General features: G+C 40.1%; 1 protein-coding gene across 1 annotated transcript in view; it reads right to left on the bottom strand.

The window, feature by feature from the left end:
- LOC117362913 (fibrous sheath-interacting protein 2-like) overlaps positions 1-20,157 on the bottom strand; it is a 655,319-nt gene that overhangs the window by 178,171 nt on the left and 456,991 nt on the right. Inside the window, exon 10 of the mRNA XM_033950005.1 lies at positions 5,467-5,586. Within this exon, the coding sequence (XP_033805896.1) occupies positions 5,467-5,586 (120 nt within the window). The remainder of the gene's footprint in view (positions 1-5,466; positions 5,587-20,157) is intronic.

Consider the following 20,157-nt stretch of genomic DNA (forward strand, 5'->3'; position numbering starts at 1 on the left):
TCGTCAAAGAGGTTGTTGCCTTGACAAGGAAGGTTAGCTAAGCGGTCCTTAAGATTAGAGTCCATGTCAATGGTTCGAAGCCAGGCTAGATGACGCATAGCCACTGAGCAAGCAGCCGCTCGGGCACATAACTCAAAAGCATCATAAGATGATTGAAGGAGATAGAGACGTAATTGAGAGAAAGAAGCAATCAGTTGTTGAAACTCAAAATGCATTTGGTTGTCCATATAAGCCAAAAACTTTGGCAGAAGGGAAAGAAGAAATTCAAAATAAGCAATGAAATAAAAATTATAGTTGAGGACTTTAGAGGACATCATAGCATTCTGGTAGATGCGACGTCCAAATTTGTCCATAGTTTTCCCCTCTCTCCCAGGAGGAACTGTGGCATAGACCTTGGAAGGATGGAATCTCTTCAAGGAAGATTCAACAAACAGGGATTGATGAGAAAGCTGTGTGTTGTCAAAGCCCTTGTGATGCACAGTTTTATATCTCGAGTCCAATTTTCCTGGAACTGCTGGTATGGAAAAAGGGGTCTCCATGCACCGAGCAAAAGTCTGATTCAAAAGCTTATGAAGTGGAAGCTTGAGACTCTTAGCCGGAGGCTGAGGGAGATGCATGATTTCTAGATATTCCTTAGAATATTTGGAGCCAGTGTCCAATTTTACATCCAAGTCCATAGCCATCTGTCGCAGGAAAGATGAAAAAGATAGCTGATCTGGTAAGGCTTGGTCTCGAAAAGGACTCGAGGCTGTTGAGGCAGCTTGTGTCGAAGAAGAAGCTTCTGCATGGAAAAAAGCATCGAAGGAACCTGGTGATTTGGACGAGGCAACTGAGACTGGAACATCCTCGAGGTCTGGCATCAGAGACCTCGACCGAGGAGTCGGTGGTCTGGTTGAGGTCGGAGTAGAACGAGGCTTCAAGGAAGAAGGAATGTCCTGCGAAGAACAATGCTTGGAAGAATGCCTCAATGAAGTCCTCGAACGATGATGAGAGCTGTGTCGAGAACCAGATCTCAAGGATCGAGGAGATTTTGCCTCAGAGACACAAGCAGACGATGCCAATGTGTGGATAGGGCTAGAGGCTGTAGATCGAAGCTCCAGGGGCTTGGAGGAGGAACCTCGATGCACTCGCAAAGACTCTGCTCCTTGCTGAGAGTGTGAGGATTCTCTTCGATGCACTCGCAAAGAATTTGCTCCTTGCTGTTCGTGCTTTGATGACAGACCAGACACTCGCAGAGACTCTGCTCCCTGCAAAGAGTGTGAAAGCCCCAACTGGGACATTGGAAGCAGCTCGACCTCGCGGGAGTCTGCTGAATGCCCAGGCAAGATAATAGGAAGCAGTTTAGGACCCATAATAGTAAGGTACTGAAGAAACTGCTTCTCTAATATGGTCTGAAAAGAAGCCGGCAAGGGTGGATCCGCGTCTGAAACCAGTCCACCTGCCTTGGCTGGAGGTTCCTTCGAGGCAGTGTGAGTGTGCTTCGACTTAGCAGTCTTGGACACTTTAATCACCACCGACGGAACCAATTGCTGAGCTATCTGACCTGAGGAAACAGGGGAAGATACAGCAGGTAACGTCGAAGCAAGAGCCGCTGCAAATGATGAAGGTTTGATGAGGTTCGAGGTGGAAGGAGGCGCAAGAGTCTCGATGGAAGTCGAGGCCGAAGACGCCTTCGAGGTCGAGGGATCAGTTGGAGACTCGTCAAAGAGCTTATCCACCAATATGCAATGACACTTGAAAGCACGAGGCTGAAGTGTTTGACAAGGCAGGCACGACGTTGGATGATGTTTCAGCCCAAGGCACTTGAGGCAGCGTCTGTGAGGGTCCGTGAGGGAGATCGCGCACCAACACTTGCTACACTCCTTAAAGCCTGTAAAAGGTTGGGACATAGACCAAAAAATAGCTGCTGCAAAGCTGAAGCTCGCAGGCTACGGCAGAGTGGCCCGTCTTGGAGAACGAATGGAAGACTAAAAGTTGTTTTTGGTTTTTTTTAAACTAACCAATGAAAACAAAATAAAACAACGATTCATGAAGAGAAAACACGAACCACGGTCGTAGAGAAGGCAAAAAGTGAACGAAGTTGAACGCAGAGAGTCAAAAGACGGACTTCTCGGCTCCGCGGAAAAATATGAACTGAGGAGACGCGTCCTGTGCTGGGCGGGAAGGTACTCGCGCCTGCATGGTGCGGGCGACTCGAAACTTCTAGTTTCTTCAAGCAAGTCTGCTTGTGAGGCATCCGCATCGGGGCTCCTTCGGATGATGTCACCCACATGTGAGAATAGGCTGCCTGCTTGTCCTGGGATAAAATGTATTACGATAGGAAAAGGTTAAACACAAATTAGATACGATCCTGGATGATGAGAGACTAAGGGATCCCTACCAATATGGATTTACAAAGGGAAGGTCCTGCCAATCCAATCTAATCAGTTTCTTTGACTGGGTAACAAAAAAGCTAGATATGGGAGAGTCCCTGGATATCGTGTACTTGGACTTTAGTAAGGCTTTTGACAGTGTCCCACACCGTAGGTTATTGAACAAGATGAGTTTGTTGGGATTAGGGGAAACATTGACGGCATGGGTTAAAGATTGGCTCAGCAGCAGACTTCAGAGGGTGGTGGTAAATGGTACTCCATCTGAAGCGTCGGAAGTGATCAGTGGAGTGCCGCAGAACTCGGTCATGGGTCCCATCATATTTAATATCTTTGTACAGGACCTGCCTCATGGACTTCGAGGTAAAATTGCATTATTTGCCGACAACGCTAAACTGTGCATCATAGTGGGCAAAAGCACAATGACCCACAGTATGTCGCAGGACCTACTCTTACTGGAACAATGATCCGCAACTTGGCAACTGAGCTTTAATGCCAAAAAATATAAGGTTATGAACCTTGGCAGCAGAAATCCATGCAGTACTTACACTCTGAATGGTGAGACCTTAACAAGAACTGCCGCAAAATGGGACCTAGGAGTAATCATTAGTGAAGATATGAAGACTGCCAATCAAGTAGAGAAAGCTTCATCCAAGGCTAGGCAAATGCTGGGATGCATCCGAAGAAGTTTTGTCAGCCGGAATCCCGAAGTTGTAATGCCTTTGTACAGGTCCATGGCGAGACCTCATCTGAAATATTGTGTTCAATTTTGGAGGCCACATTATCAAAAGGATGTGCTGAGAGTGGAGTCGGTTCAGCGAATGGCCAACCAGGATGGTCTCAGGACTCAAGGATCTCCCATATGAAGAACGTCTAGGTAAGTTGCAGCTATACTCTCTCGAGGAATGCAGAGAGAAGGGAGATATGATAGAGACATTCAAATATGTTACTGGCCGTATTGAGGTAGAAGATATCTTTTTCCTTACAGGACCTATGGCAACAAGAAGGCATCCGTTGAAACTCAGGGGTGAGAGATTTCATAGTAACACTAGGAAATATTTCTTCACCGAAAGGGTGGTTGATCATTGGAATGATCTTCCACTTCAGGTAATTGAGGCAAGCAACGTGCTCGATTTTAAGAAAAAATGGGATAAGCATGTGGGTTCACTTCGGGGAAGTGCTTAGGGGGGAGGGTCCTTAGAGTGGGCAGACTTTTTGGGCCGGTGGCCCTTTTCTGCCATCATATTCTATGTTTCTATGAGGACAGCAGAGACCACAAAGAAGGAGGAGCATCTAAAAAGCTATGATTGACATCTTCTGCAGAATGTACGCGAGCAGGCATGGACAACCCTTAATTTCAGCAAATACCATTACTATTGCATTGGAACATTCTTTATTGAATATAGCAAAAAAAAAAATCACAAAAGGCCTCTTTGAACAAGGGCTTGTCTTTATTGATCCAACATGAGCTATGTTTCAGCGTACAACGCCTGCATCAGGAGACAGCCAAAGAACAAAATGCAATTAAATGAACAATCAGAATCAATCCTTAACTTTTTCCTATCGTAATACATTTTATGTTATGCTGGTTCCAATCGTAATTATTTTAGCAAAGTTTTGTATTATTTACCGTTATCATTTACAGCTATTGTAAACATAATGTAAATAAGTCATAAGTCTGTAAATTCAAATATTTTGTGTTCCTGGCTCTTTATTAGTATGGAACATACGATGGCAATGACATTTTTGGAATGTCCCGTCATCCGGGACACACGATAGGAAAAGGTTAAGTCAAAGAATAGAAAGTAGTCTCAATGTCCTGTTCTTGCTTCAAAAGAAAAGTAAAAGTATTCTTTATTGAATACATATTCTGCATGTCACAACAAATCTTTATGAATCAGTTGTACTAAAGGGGATCTTTTCTCAGATAACTACTGTATTTTTCGCTCCATAAGTAGCACCCCAGAGGAAAACAAGGAAAAAAAAAACCATTCTTAACCAAATTGTATACTAATATATACCTGGCACCTTTAAATTCTGTCCCAGCCCCACCCACAATCAGTCATCATTTTTACATAGCCCCCCCCCCAGTACCTTTAATTCCATCCCAGGCCCCCGGCAGTATCTTTAAATTATGGTGGTCGGTGGCAGCTGCCTGCTGATTATGTAGGGGCCCACAGCACACAAGCCCGCTAATGCCTGGGCCTGCGACACTTCCTAATTGTGCTGGTCACTGGTGCTTCGCTGGACGGCTGCCTGCTGATTACTGTTATGTCGGACCAGTGGCGCACAAGCGCTCTGCTGCGTGGGCACGCGCCACGTCTGAATGGCTTGTGCGCCGTTGGCCCCAATATACCGGTAATCAGCAGGCAGCCATCCAGTTAGCACAATTAGGAAATGTCACGGGCCAAGGCATTAGCACACTTGTGTGCTGTGGGCCCCGATATAATCAGCAGGCAGTCATCCACCGACCACCACAATTTAAAGGTACTTCTGGGGAAGGGGGGGGGTGTGGTGGTATATTCGTTTCATAAGATGCACCCTTATTTCCACCCACTTTTTTGGGGGGGAAAAGTCTGTCTTATGGAGCAAAAAATACGGTATTTATTTATCCCATCCTCCCAAAAGGAGCCCAGAACGGGTTACAAGAGTACATTCATAGCATAGGACAAACTTTAGTGAGAAATACAGACTTTACAGCATTTACAGTATAGACATACAGACTTTACAGTGTAGACATAACATATGGTAAAATAGCTTTTCTTAGCAGGTAGGTGCATCTTTGATTGGTGGAGAATGTGGTACTAATTATGGTTATATTCGCGGTGGCATGCGAGTTTTAGTGAGATTCCATTTGGCGTATTAGGTGGTGTATGTTCTATCAGTGGTTAGACGTGGATCGTTAGGGAGCTGGGTTTGTAAAGAGGAAGGTTTTCACGGCTTTCCTGAAGTTCCTGAAGATTGTCTTGGTAATCAGAAGTTTTCACATCTGGTCTCTTGGTAGTACTGTTATGAACCCCTTCCCCATGTCACCATGATTATTAAGGAAAAAATGAAATGAAACATCAATTTTTAAATCATTTAAGGATATGATTACCTTTCATTCCTTTTTTATCTCCTTCAATGCTGTAATCCTGAGTTTTGCTTGAAGGAAGCATCAATTGATTCTGAAGCAAACGGCGACTCTGCAATTGCTTAGGAGTAAGGGCACAAGCTCCTGAAACAAGTCAGATGGTAAATTATTTACTATAATTAAAAAAAAAAACATAGGATCTGATCAAAATACAAATCAGGTAAAGAAACCCAATAAAATAACACCCCTAAGCAAGGACTGGACCGAATCAAACAACAGTAAGGGTCAGACAGATGGTTTCCAACCAGCAAACTTTTATTCAAAGGAAATAAAACACTCTTTGGAAAAGCTATGTCTGATCCCTACTTTTGTTTGATTCAGAGTATGAATGAAATAGCATCTATAATAAAATGATAAGCGCGCATGCGCACTCTATAGCCGTGTTCCCTGTTCCGTCAGGATGTGGCCACAAGAGTGCGCATGCGCACTTACTACGTCACCAGCCGCCGCTCAACTCCACAAGCCGGGACCACTGCCAGCTGCTGATCTCCGCTCCTCCAGCGGGGGAGGGAGGGGGTCTCGGAGGAGAGGGATCGCGGCCGCTCAGCGCCCCCACCGAGGAGCCCAGCAACATTCCGCCCCGGCTCTTAAACTGACCCCGCCGCCCGGGACCCGAGCCCTTTGCTGCCCCCCCTTCCCTTCCCGCGGGCCCGACTACAAACCTGGCGATTCCAGCAGCGTGTGCAGCAGTCTTCACACGCTGCTTTTTAGGTGAAAGGGTATACATATTTCCTGATGTCTCAAAATGGACACAGTCCAGGAAGAAAGAATTTTTGCAATTTCGTCCTAAAGTGATTTCAATGGGGGCAACTTTTCAGTTAAGAATTCCTTGCAAATGTTTTATTTCCTATCAAGGGAATAAATATATATTTTTTGAGCCTGCCCAATTAGGTTTCTTTTTGGAGAGTAAAGGGATCTCAAAGCAGCCAGAATGAATCAAGTGATTAGTGCAGAATTTAGATTAAATAAGTAGGTTAAATCGCATTGCTGCTCCTTTTGTTATATGTTTTATTGTACTTGTATCCCCTCTCCCCAGGGGTTTTTCTCTTTTTGTCTTGCCTACCTCCTTAAATTGAGGACTATATAGTTAGCATATTGCTTTGTATATTTTCTTTAGTCTGTATTGACTAAATACTTGTATTTCAATATTTCCTGTACCATTTTATGGTTGTATAGAAATTATAAATAAATAAAAAGTGGAAAAAAAAGAAGTGTAGATGATTGAAAGTCTAATGAATTAATTTTTATATTGTTTTTTTAGTCCACTGGATATTGCATATATATGTTCATTTTATCTGTTATTTGATATAAAGTATGTTGTATAAATGGATTCTCTTTATTAATTAATCTTTTGCTTGAGTATCCTATCTTTGAATTATTGTCTCTCGTTTATTTGATCTGTTGATATAACAAGCAATTTGAGAGAAATGGCCTCTATTGGGTGGGAGTCGAAACTTGGTCTGTCAGCTGACAAAATAACTCAACTTATGAGTGGGAACAGATTGTTTACTCCTGGACAGGAATACTCTGATGTACAATCTGATTGCCTCTCTATCACTAAGCTTCATAAAACTTTGATTAGAGAGCAATTACATGCAGCAACATTGTTAAAGTATTGCCACATTCAACGGGTTCCTCGAGGTCTAAGACTTAATAAAGAACCTCTGTTTCTAGATAATTCTGAATATGTGCAAAAATGGAACACTGTTCTTTCCCAATGTTCATTGGATTTAATGCTCTTGACAGTTGATCACCTGAACACTATTATCAATGATATTATCAATGACACTGATTTAGTTCAGCGTCTTGAACAGCTTAAGCAATCTAATGATGGAACAGAATTTGAATCACATTATCATGAACACATTAAACAAATGGACTTATATCAACAGGATATTCGTAAGCAAAAAATTGCTAAATTTTGCAGTAACGAGGCTGATTATACCCGCGGATATATCTATCCGTGGATGGATCGGGGCAGGAAATCCAGACGTAATCGCCCCAAAACTTAAAAACGGATTGCTTTTATTAATACATCCAGTTATTCATCAATATATAGTTCAGTCTCAACGTCAAGAGCATGTCTTTCCAGTGTTATTACTTCTGATGCTAATTTACCAGCTTCTTTTTTACACCTGCCACTTCCGACAGGAACAGATCTTGGCCCATCCACAACGTCCAACAAGACCTGGGTTGCAAAACAGTGAGAAATCAATAATTCCGCTTTTCAATCTTTCCTCTTGAGAGTTGACTGCCACTAAGATTTCTGTTCTTCAATTGGGCACTTCTTTTGTGCCCTTCACTCCGACTGATACCAGAAGCCCTGTACAGGAAACCGCAGGTGAAGAAAGAACCACTGAAAGACCCCCTAGAATCCCCAATATAGCAGAAACAGGCCAACACAGTTAAAAACCTGAAATGGCTGCTGAGAGATTAAAATGGCTGAAGACACACTCTGACAGCTGTCAGCTCTGTAAGGCACACTTCTGCTTTTCTGAGAAGAGCAAGGTCAAACAAAAGGCAAAGCTAGAAAATAACAATTCTTGTGAAAAAGGGATCCTCCACCCAAGTCAGCATGGCCAGCTGTTAAAGCATCATAATAAGGATGTGAAACTAAAGTCACAACAGGATAGGGAGATAACTAATTTGAATCTGTGATGAAGATTTGCAAGACCATAAAACAATCACAGCTCTTATAAAAATTATCAATTATACAAAAGCCTTTTTTAAGGCTCCCTTTGACAGAGGCGAACTCTCAAGTATTACCCAGAGTGGAAACAAGGAGTTCCATCAAACACAAGAAGTTGCCCCACTACTAAATCAAGGTATATTTAATTTATCATCTCGGATATTAAATCAGCAAGAAGAAGAAATCCTGTCCAAGGGTTTATCGTTTGTTCCAAGTACTAAGTATGACGGGTTTGATACCCGATCTCATCTCTTCAGATTCTTTAGAACCTTAAGATTAAAAGTATTTTTTCCAGGATAAAACAGGAAATTCTCAATCTTCAGATCTTCCGGAAGGTTTGAGATATAAATCCAATTGGATTCCTCCTGGCCCCTCAGATGCCTCAGTAACAGCTTTTGAGCATTTAGTTTTAAGGGATGTTTCATTATTGGAAACAAGAAAGCACAAAGTACAATCAAATTTGTCTTTCCACCAACGAAAAATCATTCAACATCTCCAGAATGATCGTTCTATAATCATTCACAGAGCTGATAAAGGAGGAAGAATTGTGATCCAGAATTATGCAGACTACCATACAGAAGCTGTGCATCAATTATTAGATACCAACTACTATACCAGACTGGAAAATGACCACACAGTAATAATTAAAAATACAATAGATCTGATTTTACAGGAAGCGAAAGCGGCAGAAACAATATCTTCTAAGGAACTGCGGTTCCTTACTAGCAATTTTCCCCGAGTACCTGCGATTTATTTTATTCCCAAAATTCATAAGTCTTTATCTAGCCCCCCAGGACACCCTATAGTAATAAGCATAGGGTCAGTTTTAGAGCCCTTATCGCAATATATAGATGCCTATTTAAAGAAGTTTGTACCTTTGGCAAAATCTTACATTAAAGATTCAGCTCATTTTTTTACAACTAATCGACAATCTTTCGAATCAACAATAGCTAATGTATCACTATTGTTCACTGCGGATGTGGTATCCCTGTACCCAAATGTTCCTCAATCTGAGGCCATTTCCTTGGTTAAGAGTCAAGTTCTTAATCTTAATATTTCAGGGGGGGGGGCGTGGCTTGGGAGCGCAGCCAGATGGTCGGGTGAAGACTGAGCTCTGCATTTACAAGCATTTGAAAGCAATTTTAAGCCTCTATTTTAAGTTCATTTTTAAAGAATTTTTGGGATTCATATATTGGTATGGCTTCGAGCAAACAGGCAAAAAATGAAGTGGCTGGCACAGGATTGGGGAGTGCTAAAAGATCCAAGATTGAACCAGTGACTCCTTCTAAGGTGCCGCTGCCTAGGGATGATAACGGTGATATTTTTGCTAAGCTGCAAATCATTACAGATATTGTTTCTGACAACTCTCAAAAATTGAAAGAGGAAATAAGGAATATAACAGCACGTATGGAACAGTTTGAACTGAAAGTGGAAGGACAAATGCTTGTATCAGGGAAGGACAAATGCTTGTATCTTGGCGTAATTTACAGACCCCCAAGACAACATGATGGCCTGGATATGGAAATAATCAGTAATATAGAAAATATCACCTTGCGTGGGGACAAAGTAGTGTTAGGTGACTTCAACATGCCTGATGTGAATTGGGATACACTTACCTCTGCTTCCGGCAGCAGCAGGAGGCTATTAAACTCTATGAAGGGAGCTGGTCTCAAGCAACTGGTGTTGGACCCAACAAGGAATCAGGCAATACTGGACCTATTACTTACCAATGGAGAAAGTGTCACAGAGGTCTCGGTGGGCGACACATTGGCCTCCAGTAACCACAACATGGTATGGTTCAATCTTAGGAAAGGTTTCACTAAACCTACCACCCTAACCAAGGTCCTCAAATTCAAGGACACAAACTTCCAGGACATGGGATCCTTTGTTCACCAGGTGCTACAAGGACAAGCAGAAACCGAAAGCGTGGAAGAAATGTGGTCGACTTTGAAAGCCACCATACAGGAAGCGACAAACTGCTATGTTAAATTAGTAAGTAAACGGCGAAGGAACAATAAGCCGAAGTGGTTCACTGTGGAGATCTCACCCCTTATCAAGGAGAAGAAAAAAGCTTTCATTGCTTACAAACAATCGGGGAAACAGGTCTCTAGAGCAGACTACTTGACCAAATCAAAAGCCGTCAAAATGGCAGTCAGGGAGGCTAAGTTCCACATGGAGGAGTCTCTGGCAAAAAACATCAAGAAGGGAGATAAATCCTTCTTTAGGTATATCAGTGACAGAAGTAAAAACTCAGGCGGAATTGTACGTCTTAGGAAACCAGACGGAGACTATGTGGAAAAGGATTCGGAAAAAGCCCAACTTCAGCTCAGTCTTCACCCGAGAAGCGCCGGGGCTTGGCCCTCAGCTACAGATAAAGGTTGACTCAGTTGACCCGTTTAGTAACTTCGAGTTTACGCCCAGCAGAGTCTACAGTGAGCTATCAAGGCTCAAGGTTAACAAGGCAATGGGGCCTGACAACCTACACCCCAGGGTGCTAAGGGAGCTGTGTGATGTCCTGGCGGAGCCACTGTCCTAGCTCTTCAACCTCTCCCTAAGGAAACGCAGCGTCCCGTCGGACTGGAGGACAGCTAACGTCATTCCACTCCACAAGAAAGGCTCCAAGATGGAGACAGCAAAATACAGACCAGTGAGTCTAACATCGTTAGTGAGCAAACTAATGGAAACTCTAATCAAACACCAATTGGATAAGATCCTGGATGAGGAGAATCTATGGGATCCCCGTCAACATGGATTTACTAAAGGGAGATCGTGCCAATCCAACCTGATCAGCTTCTTTGACTGGGTGACGGGGAAGCTAGATATTGGGGAGTCCCTGGACATCGTGTACCTGGACTTTAGCAAAGCATTCGATAGCGTACCACACCGCAGGTTGCTGAGCAAGATGAGTTCTATAGGATTAGGTGACACATTGACGAAATGGGTTGGGAACTGGCTTGGAGGTAGGCTTCAAAGGTGGTGGTGAACGGCACACCCTCTGAAATGACAGAGGTGATCAGTGGAGTGCCACAGGGCTCGGTCTTGGGCCCAATCCTATTCAACATCTTTATAAGGGGCTTGGCAGAAGGGCTTCGGGGTAAAATAACATTATTCGCCGATGACGCCAAACTAAGTAATGTAGTGGGCAAATGCACAATAGATGATATTTCAATGCCCGACAACATGATGCACGACCTACTCCTACTGGAGCGCTGGTCTAGGTCCTGGCAACTCAGCTTCAATGCCAAAAAATGCAAAGTTATGCACCTGGGCAGCCAAAATCCATGCAAAACTTATACCCTTAATGGCAAGATCCTTACAAGAACGGTAGCAGAATGCAACTTAGGGGTGATCGTCAGCGAGGACTTGAAGGCTGCCAATCAAGTGGCTCAAGCTTCATCCAAAGCAAGACAAGTCATAGGTTGCATACGTAGGGGTTTCTTCAGCCGTAAGCCGGAAGTCATTATGCCATTATATAGATCCATGGTGAGGCCGCATCTGGAATAATGTGTGCAATTCTGGAGGCTGCATTATCACAAGGATGTGCTGAGACTGGAGTCAGTTCAGAGAATGGCCACCCGGATGGTCTCAGGACTCAAGGATCTCACATACGAGGAACGGCTAGACAAATTGCAGCTATACTCACTCGAGGAGCGCAGAGAGAGGGGGGACATGATTGAGACGTTCAAGTATCTCACGGGCCGCATAGAGGCGGTGGAAGATATCTTCCTTTTCAGGGGTCCCACGACAACAAGAGGGCATCCGTGGAAAATTAGGGGAGGGAAACTACGAGCTGACACCAGGAAATTCTTTTTCACAGAAAGGGTGGTTGATCGCTGGAATAGTCTTCCACTGCATGTGATCGAGGCCAGCAGCGTGCTTGATTTTAAGGCCAAATGGGATCGTCACATGGGATCTATTCACAGGGCAAAGGTAGGGGAGGGATATATTCACAGGCGAAGGTAGGGGAGGGACATTAGGGTGGGCAGACTAGATGGGCCGTGGCCCTTATCTGCCGTCTATTTCTATGTTTCTATGTTTCTATTTGGGAAAAAAGGATGGCAGCAAATGAAATGGAAATAAAAAAAGATAAAGCTTATAGGGAAAAAGTGGATACTCTTTCTAAAGAGTTGGAAGATTGTATTAATAGGGGGAAACGGAACAATTTGAGAATTACTGGGCTCCCGGAGGGAGTTGAAAATAATGATGCTATTTCTTTCCTTGAACAATTTCTTCCAAAGATTCTGCTTCTCAAATCAAAATATCCATTAGAATTTGAGAGGGCTCATAGGATCCTTACAAGAAGGAATAGCAGGGACTTGAGACCACGTCCGTTGATCTTTAAACTTTTGAGGCACCAGCAGGTAATGGAAATAATTCAGTTGGCAAAAGAAAATAGAAATCTGAAGTGTCAAGACTCAAAAATTCACATTGTGCCAGATTTTCCAAAAACCACTGCTGAAAAAAGGAAAAAGTTACTTGACTTAAGACCTCAAATGAGACATCTTGGTGCTAAATATGGATTACTTTACCCTGCGATAATGAGGGTAACTTATGCTAACAAGACTTTAAGTTTTGAGGATCCGGACAAATTAAAATAATTTTTGGATTCATGTGAGCAACCAATGGTGTCATAAAAGGGAAATATGGCTTGATGTTAAAAGGTTTTTATTTGTTTGATTTATTCTTTGATTTTTTTCATGGCAGTGAATATTTTATGAGAAATGGATTCGGTTGAAAGATTGAATCTTATTCAAATTCAACTGTAATAACCGCCTTTGATATAATGCATTGGCAGAGAATCTTTGTTTTAGAATTCTTCAAGAGAAGTTCCGTGGAGATATGCAAATTAGTGGGTGAACTCAGACTTCTGATTGCTATTTGCTAAGGTTCTTTACATCTGTTCCAGCAAAGAAACTTCTATAAATACCAAAAGGATTCGTCTGACCTCAAGTGGTTACTCTACTGGATTTATTTGAACTTATATAAAAGATTACTTTGGAATTCTTACTTTTTTCCTTGGATCCAGAAATTCTTCCTCAGAATGCTGTGTGTGTGTGTGAAGGAATAGTCCAAGTGCGAGGGGTCAGCACAAGTCGGTATTTATCAACTTCCTGGTGACTGAATTTTATTAATGCAGTCTTCCTGCTGCATTGTGACAACATAAGAACATAAGCAATGCCTCTGCTGGGTCAGACCTGAGGTCCATCATGCCCAGCAGTCCGCTCACGCGGCGGCCCAACCTGTGCAGGTCCAGGACCTGTGCAGTAATCCTCTATTTATACCCTTCTATCCCCTTTTCCAGCAGGATGAAGTCAATGGGGCTGGGAGAAACACTAACTACATGGGTAATCCGCTTTGAACTGGCTGTCAGTTACTTAATTTTCTTTTATGGATGTTTGTGTCTGTGAGTTTGGATGGATGGATTTCGCTAATGGTTTCTTCCTTTTGCCTGATATTGTTCTGTCGTGTCAAAGTTCAACATGGAATAAATTTCTACACCAGATGAAATAAGATTTAAGTGACTGAGCTTTGTTTGTATAAAGTGGAAGGAATATTGTTGGTTAGATTGTATGCTGTTAAGTGATTACTTAGGTTATCAATTGCACAGTGTTTGGGTCTCTAGTTGAATTTTTAAAGTATGATATTTTGAGATATGTTTGCTTTATCTGATTACAGATTTTTTGTTTATGTTCTTAATTGGACTCAGGAACTACATGGTATCGTTTGATTATTTTATGAATTTATTGGATTCTTTAGATTATATGTATTTATTTAAGTATAAAAGTGTTTGCAGAAAGGGGAGGGAATTAATTGAGATTAGGTCGGATGTTTTTTTTTTCATTCAAGGTATGGGCAACTAATTCTTTATAGCTATGGAGTTTTAACTAAGGAGATTTTATCTTGATGTTTAATTTTAAACTAAACTATTTGATCTTTTTTAAGATTATTATGGTTTGAAATAATGCTTACATTATGACCTTTTCAATATATCAAAATTTTTATGTTATTGATTAATAGGTAATTATATGGGGGGCTATAATTAGATGAGACATATATAATAATTTTAAGGGATATATGATTTTATCTCATTTTTTTCAGTTTTTCTTTATATTGGTTTATATTTTTTGATAATTTGATTCTTAATGCTAAAGAATAATTAATAATTGTATTCTTAATAATGAAAATATTTTGTTTTTAACTTACTTATTCTTTTAGAGGCTTGATATAATGATATATTTCTATCTTTATTATATGCTTGTGTAGAGTTTTTCTGTCACCTGATATCAAATGTGCGTTTCCAAGTTATCACTATTAGTCGGAAGGGGGGGGATAGGGAGGGTTGGGAAAAAAGGGGTAAGGTTAAGATTCATAGTCTTAAAAAAAGGAAAATGATGCTTATTTATGAATTTTGGGAAAATTTGTTATTTTTTGAAAAGTCTATTCATTCCTAAATTGAAGGATGGATATTAAAACTTTCTCTCTGAACGTAAATGGCCTCAATCATCAGATTAAGAGAAAGAAAATGTTAGCTTTTTTGAAGGGGAATGGGTGAAGCATTGTTTTTTTGCCCCTGCAATTGGGAAAAAAGCAGGGGTTGCTATTCTTATTAATAAAAGGTGTACAGCTAATTTTAATTTAATAGGTTCAGATCTGAAAGGTAGATGAGTGCACGTGGATATGAGAATGGGAAATAATGCTCTGGCTTTGTTTAATTTGTATGCCCCTAATTCGAATCAAAATGAATTTTTTAAGATATTGCAACAAATGTTGCTCCCACTGGCTGCTTGTAAATTAGTTGTAGCTAGAGATTTTAATGCTGTTATGGATCCATTATTGGATTAAAAAACCTTGTAGAAATATAAAATCATTAGGGTTGGATAATTTGGTGCAATCATGTGATTTAAAAGATATATGGCATATACTTCATTTTAATGATCAGGAATTTTCCTTTTGTCCATAAATTCATGTCTTTTTCTAGAATTGATTATATTTTTGTTTCAACTCAATTAGTGCAACAAGTGATTAAAGCTATGATAGACCCAATTATATTATCTGATCACGCAAGTGTATGGATTGAACTTCAAATGGATCAGCAAGAGTATAGTAGACCTATTTGGAGGTTTGATAGTACATTGCTTGTTGATACAAAATTCTTAGAGGAATTACAAATAAAAATTACTGAATTTTTTCAATATAATTTATCAGATGAACATAAGCAATGCCTCCACTGGGTCAGAACTGAGGTCCATCGTGCCCAGCAGTCCGCTCACGCGGCGGCCCCAACAGGTCAAGGACCTGTGCAGTAGCCCTCTATCTATACCCCTCTATCCCTTTTTCCAGCAGGAAATTGTCCAATCCTTTCTTGAACTCCAGTACCATACTCTGTCCTATTACGCCCTCTGGAAGCGCATTCCAGGTGTCCACCACACGCTGGGTAAAGAAAAACTTCCTAGCATTCGTTTTGAATCTGTCCCCTTCCAACTTTTCCGAATGCTCTCTTGTTCTTTTATGTTTTGAAAGTTTGAAGAATCTGTCCCTCTCTACTCTCTCTATGCCCTTCATGATCTTGTAGGTCTCTATCATGTCTCCTCTAAGTCTCCGCTTTTCCAGGGTGAAGAGCCCCAGTCTCTCCAATCTTTCAGTGTATGAAAGGTTTTCCATGCCCTTAATCATTCGTGTCGCTCTCCTCTGGACCCTCTCAAGTATTGCCATATCCTTCTTAAGGTACGGTGACCAATACCGAACACAGTACTCCAGGTATGGGCGCACTATTGCCTGATACAACGGCAGGATGACTTCTTTCGTTCTGGTAGTAATACCCTTCTTAATAATACCCAACATTCTGTTTGCCTTCTTTGCAGCTGCTGCGCATTGTGTCGTTGACTTCATTGTTGTGTCCGCCAGTACACCCAAATCTCTTTCCTCTAATACTAATCCCCTCTAATACTAATCCCCCCATTTGGTAGCTGAACATCGGGTTCTTTCTCCCTATATGCATGGCCTTGCATTTCCCTACATTGAAGTTCATCTGCCATTTAATTGCCCACTCTTCCAGTTTGTTCAGGTCCCTTTGTAGGTCCTCACACTCTTCCGCAATTCTAACCCTTCTACAGAGTTTAGTGTCATCCGCAAATTTTAAATTTCTATGGAAAATGTTTGGGATGCTTTTAAGGCTACTATAAGGGGTAACATTATTTCATACTCTGCTTATATTAGAAAGCAAATTAAAATTCAATATTCTAATTTGGAAAAAGAAATTAAATATTTGGAATCTAAATTGATTGATAAATGGGAACATGACACTTTGCAAGACCTTTTAAAGGCGAAAGGTAAATATAATGAATTAGCTTCTAAATTAATAAGGAAAGATCTTTTTTCTCAACAAACTTTGTATTATGGAAATTCAAATAAGGCAGGAAGGTTGTTGGCAAACTACCTTAAGGCAAAGAAACGAAGAACAAAAATTATTGCAATAAAACATGAAAAAGGAGTTAAGCATAATCAAATTGGTAATATTTTAAATAAATTTTTAAAATTTTATAAGGATCTGTACTCTTCTGAATCTCATGGTGATAGGGAGAAGGATGGAGTAGATTTTTTGAATTTAATTATTGGTCCGAAGGTTCCTGATCATATAAAAAGAAGTTTAGATGAGCCTATATCATTAAAAGAATTAGAAACAGCGTTGAAGTCTCTTAGAATTGGATCCGCTCCAGGTGGGGATGGTTTTACTGTAGAATTTTATAAATCATTTCAAAATTCCCTATTGCCTCATTTATTAAATTTATTTCAGTCCCAATTATCTAACGGATGCATTACAGGTACTATGGCTGAATCATTAACAATTGTTTTGCCAAAGCCAAATAGAGATCCAACTTTAGTTTCAAATTACAGGCCTATTTCATTAATAAATGTTGATGGAAAACTTATGGCTAATATATTGGCTTTATGCTTGGCCAAGGCTCTCCCTTTTATTATTGATATGCATCAAACTTGATTCGTTGCAAACAGACATTCTTCCAATAATACTAGTTTGGCATTTCATATGTTAAATTTAACTAAAGATATGAGAGATCCGGCTTTTTCTGTATCTTTAGAAGCAGAAAAAGCTTTTGACCGAGTTGAATGGTCTTTCATGTATCAGGCATTGGAATGGTTTGGTATAGGTTCGGGATTTATTCAAATGATTCAACTTTGTATAGCTCCCCTTCTGCAAGATTGTATATTAATAATAATTTTTCTGATCGTTTTAGTTTGCAGAGGGGAGTTAGACAGGGTTGTCCTCTGTCTCCTTTGCTTTTTGATATTGTATTAGAACCCTTGTTATTAGCTATTCAACAAGCAAAGGGGATACAGGGTATTCTCTTTTCTGATAGAGAATACAAAGTGTCGGCATATGCAGATGATATTCTGCTTTATTTGAGAAATCCAGAAACTACCATTCCATGTTTATTAGAATTGATTGATACATTTGGAAAGTTTTCAAGGTATAAAATAAATTGGAGTAAGTCAGAAATTCTTCCTCTTAATGTCCATTTTACTAAAGGTTTATTTGATTCTTTCTCATTTACTTGGAAAGATGATGGCTTAAAATATTTAGGTATTATGATAAAAAAAGACTCCGAAAGACACTTTGAAAGAGAATGAAAAACTTTTATTAAAAAAGTAAAAGAAATGTGTGCAATGGAATCCTTTACATCTTTCTTGGTGGGGGAGAGTCCAAACTATTAAAATGATGATTTTGCCTGTAGTTTGTTATCAAATGAGTATGATACCAATTTTTTTTCAAGGGTCCTTTTATAAAAAGCTTAATGGTATTCTTACAAATTTTGTTTGGCTTGGTAAAAGACCTAGAATCGCTTTAGTATCTCTACAAAAGCCAATTGAGGAAGGTGGGGTAAAGTTTTCAAATTTTTATAGGTATCATCAAGCCTATATTTTACGCCCGGGTATGTATTGGATCCTCCCAGAACTCATTGATAATGCTCCGGATTGGTTATACTTGGAGTGGCGTCTCCTGTTTCCTTTAAATTTAGTTCATGTTGTTAGTATAAAAATGCCTAGGAAATATAAACAGAACAGAATTTTGATTGATACATGGAAAATTTTGAGATACATTAGTAATTTAACATCTATTCCTATAAATAAATCAACGAATCAGTCTTTATGGATAAACTCCAAGATTCAAATTGGCGGATCTCAAATCTTATGGAAGCACTGGATTATTGCTGGCATAAGAACTTTAAATGATGTTATTTCAGATGGTAAACTGCTTGATTTTTCACAGTTGCAAAATAGATTTGGTCTTAATAAATCACAAAGTTTTAAATGGTTGCAATTGAACCAGGCTATTCAGGTGGGGTTCCCTGAATGGAAAACTCTTAATAATCGATATAGTTTAGAGTTCCTATGTTTCCAGGCAGACTTCCTGGGACATCATGCTGCACAGTGGTATAAATTAATATCTGGATTTATTAATAAAAAAACCAAAAAATGGTCTTAGAGATATTTGGAGCATTGAGATTAAGCATCAAATTTCTGCTTCTCAATGGCCACGGATTTGGGCTTGGAGAATGAGATGTACAATGTCGGCATCTATGAGACAAACTTGGTTCTTTTTATTACATAGAGCTTTTTGGACCCCAGTTCGTTTACAGAAGTTGGATAGCTCTAAATCTAATAGATGCTGGCACTGTAATCTGGAAGCAGGGACACTTGATCATTTACTTTTTTATTGTCTCTGCATTATTAATTTTTGGAGTTCAATTTGGTCTCAAATAAATTGCTTATTAGAAAACCATGTTGCTCTGTCATACGATACTGTTCTGTTCGGTATTTCTATGAGGAAAAAAAGTTAATTAACAGCACATAACAACAAACTTTTAATGATCATGACGGGTGTTTCTATTCAAATACAAAAATAATAGCGAAATACCACTATATCAAACAATACACATCAGTATTGTCAAGCCTTCATCTATCAAGGCTTCCTATATGGCCTCAGAAATGGAGCCTACGCACAGCAATGCAGTCACAAACTGAGACAATCCGCGTAGTAGAAATGCTCCTGCTCCAATCATTGGCCTTTAAAACTATTTTTTTTTTTTAAGTGCTATTTTTTAATCACTATTTTGTAATATAAACCCTACACCACTCAATATTTAAGATGTGGTTTTAAATACGTAATGCTTATTCAAAAAATCTGCATCAAATACTGTGTGTAATATCAAAATTTGAAAAACTCGACCACAAAAACTTATCTTATTTGTTTAGTAGTCTTCACTGTCTGAGTCTTAATAGTAAAATCTCAATTCATGTCCATTCGCCAACGCGGCCAGCGTTTCGCGGGAATTGCATACATCCGCTGCATCAGGGCCACCTGGACATTACCACACACATCCTCAATCAGTGCATTCGGTCACAGCTTTGTGGTAATGTCCAGGTGGCCCTGATGCAGCGGATGTATGCAATTCCCGCGAAACGCTGGCCGCGTTGGCGAATGGACATGAATTGAGATTTTACTATTAAGACTCCGACAGTGAAGACTACTAAACAAATAAGATAAGTTTTTGTGGTCGAGTTTTTCAAATTTTGATATTACACACAGTATTTGATGCAGATTTTTTGAATAAGCATTACGTATTTAAAACCACATCTTAAATATTGAGTGGTGTAGGGTTTATATTACAAAATAGTGATTAAAAAATAGCACTTAAAAAAAAAAATAGTTTTAAAGGCCAATGATTGGAGCAGGAGCATTTCTACTACGCGGATTGTCTCAGTTTGTGACTGCATTGCTGTGCGTAGGCTCCATTTCTGAGGCCGTATAGGATGCCTTGATAGATGAAGACTTGACAATACTGATGTGTATTGTTTGATATAGTGGTATTTCGCTATTATTTTTGTATTTGTGTTATATACCACTGGGTTATACTACATTGGGTGTTTCTATTCAACATATTACT

The sequence above is a fragment of the Geotrypetes seraphini genome, chromosome 6, assembly GCF_902459505.1.
Source record: "Geotrypetes seraphini chromosome 6, aGeoSer1.1, whole genome shotgun sequence".
Taxonomy (NCBI): Eukaryota; Metazoa; Chordata; class Amphibia; order Gymnophiona; family Dermophiidae; genus Geotrypetes; species Geotrypetes seraphini.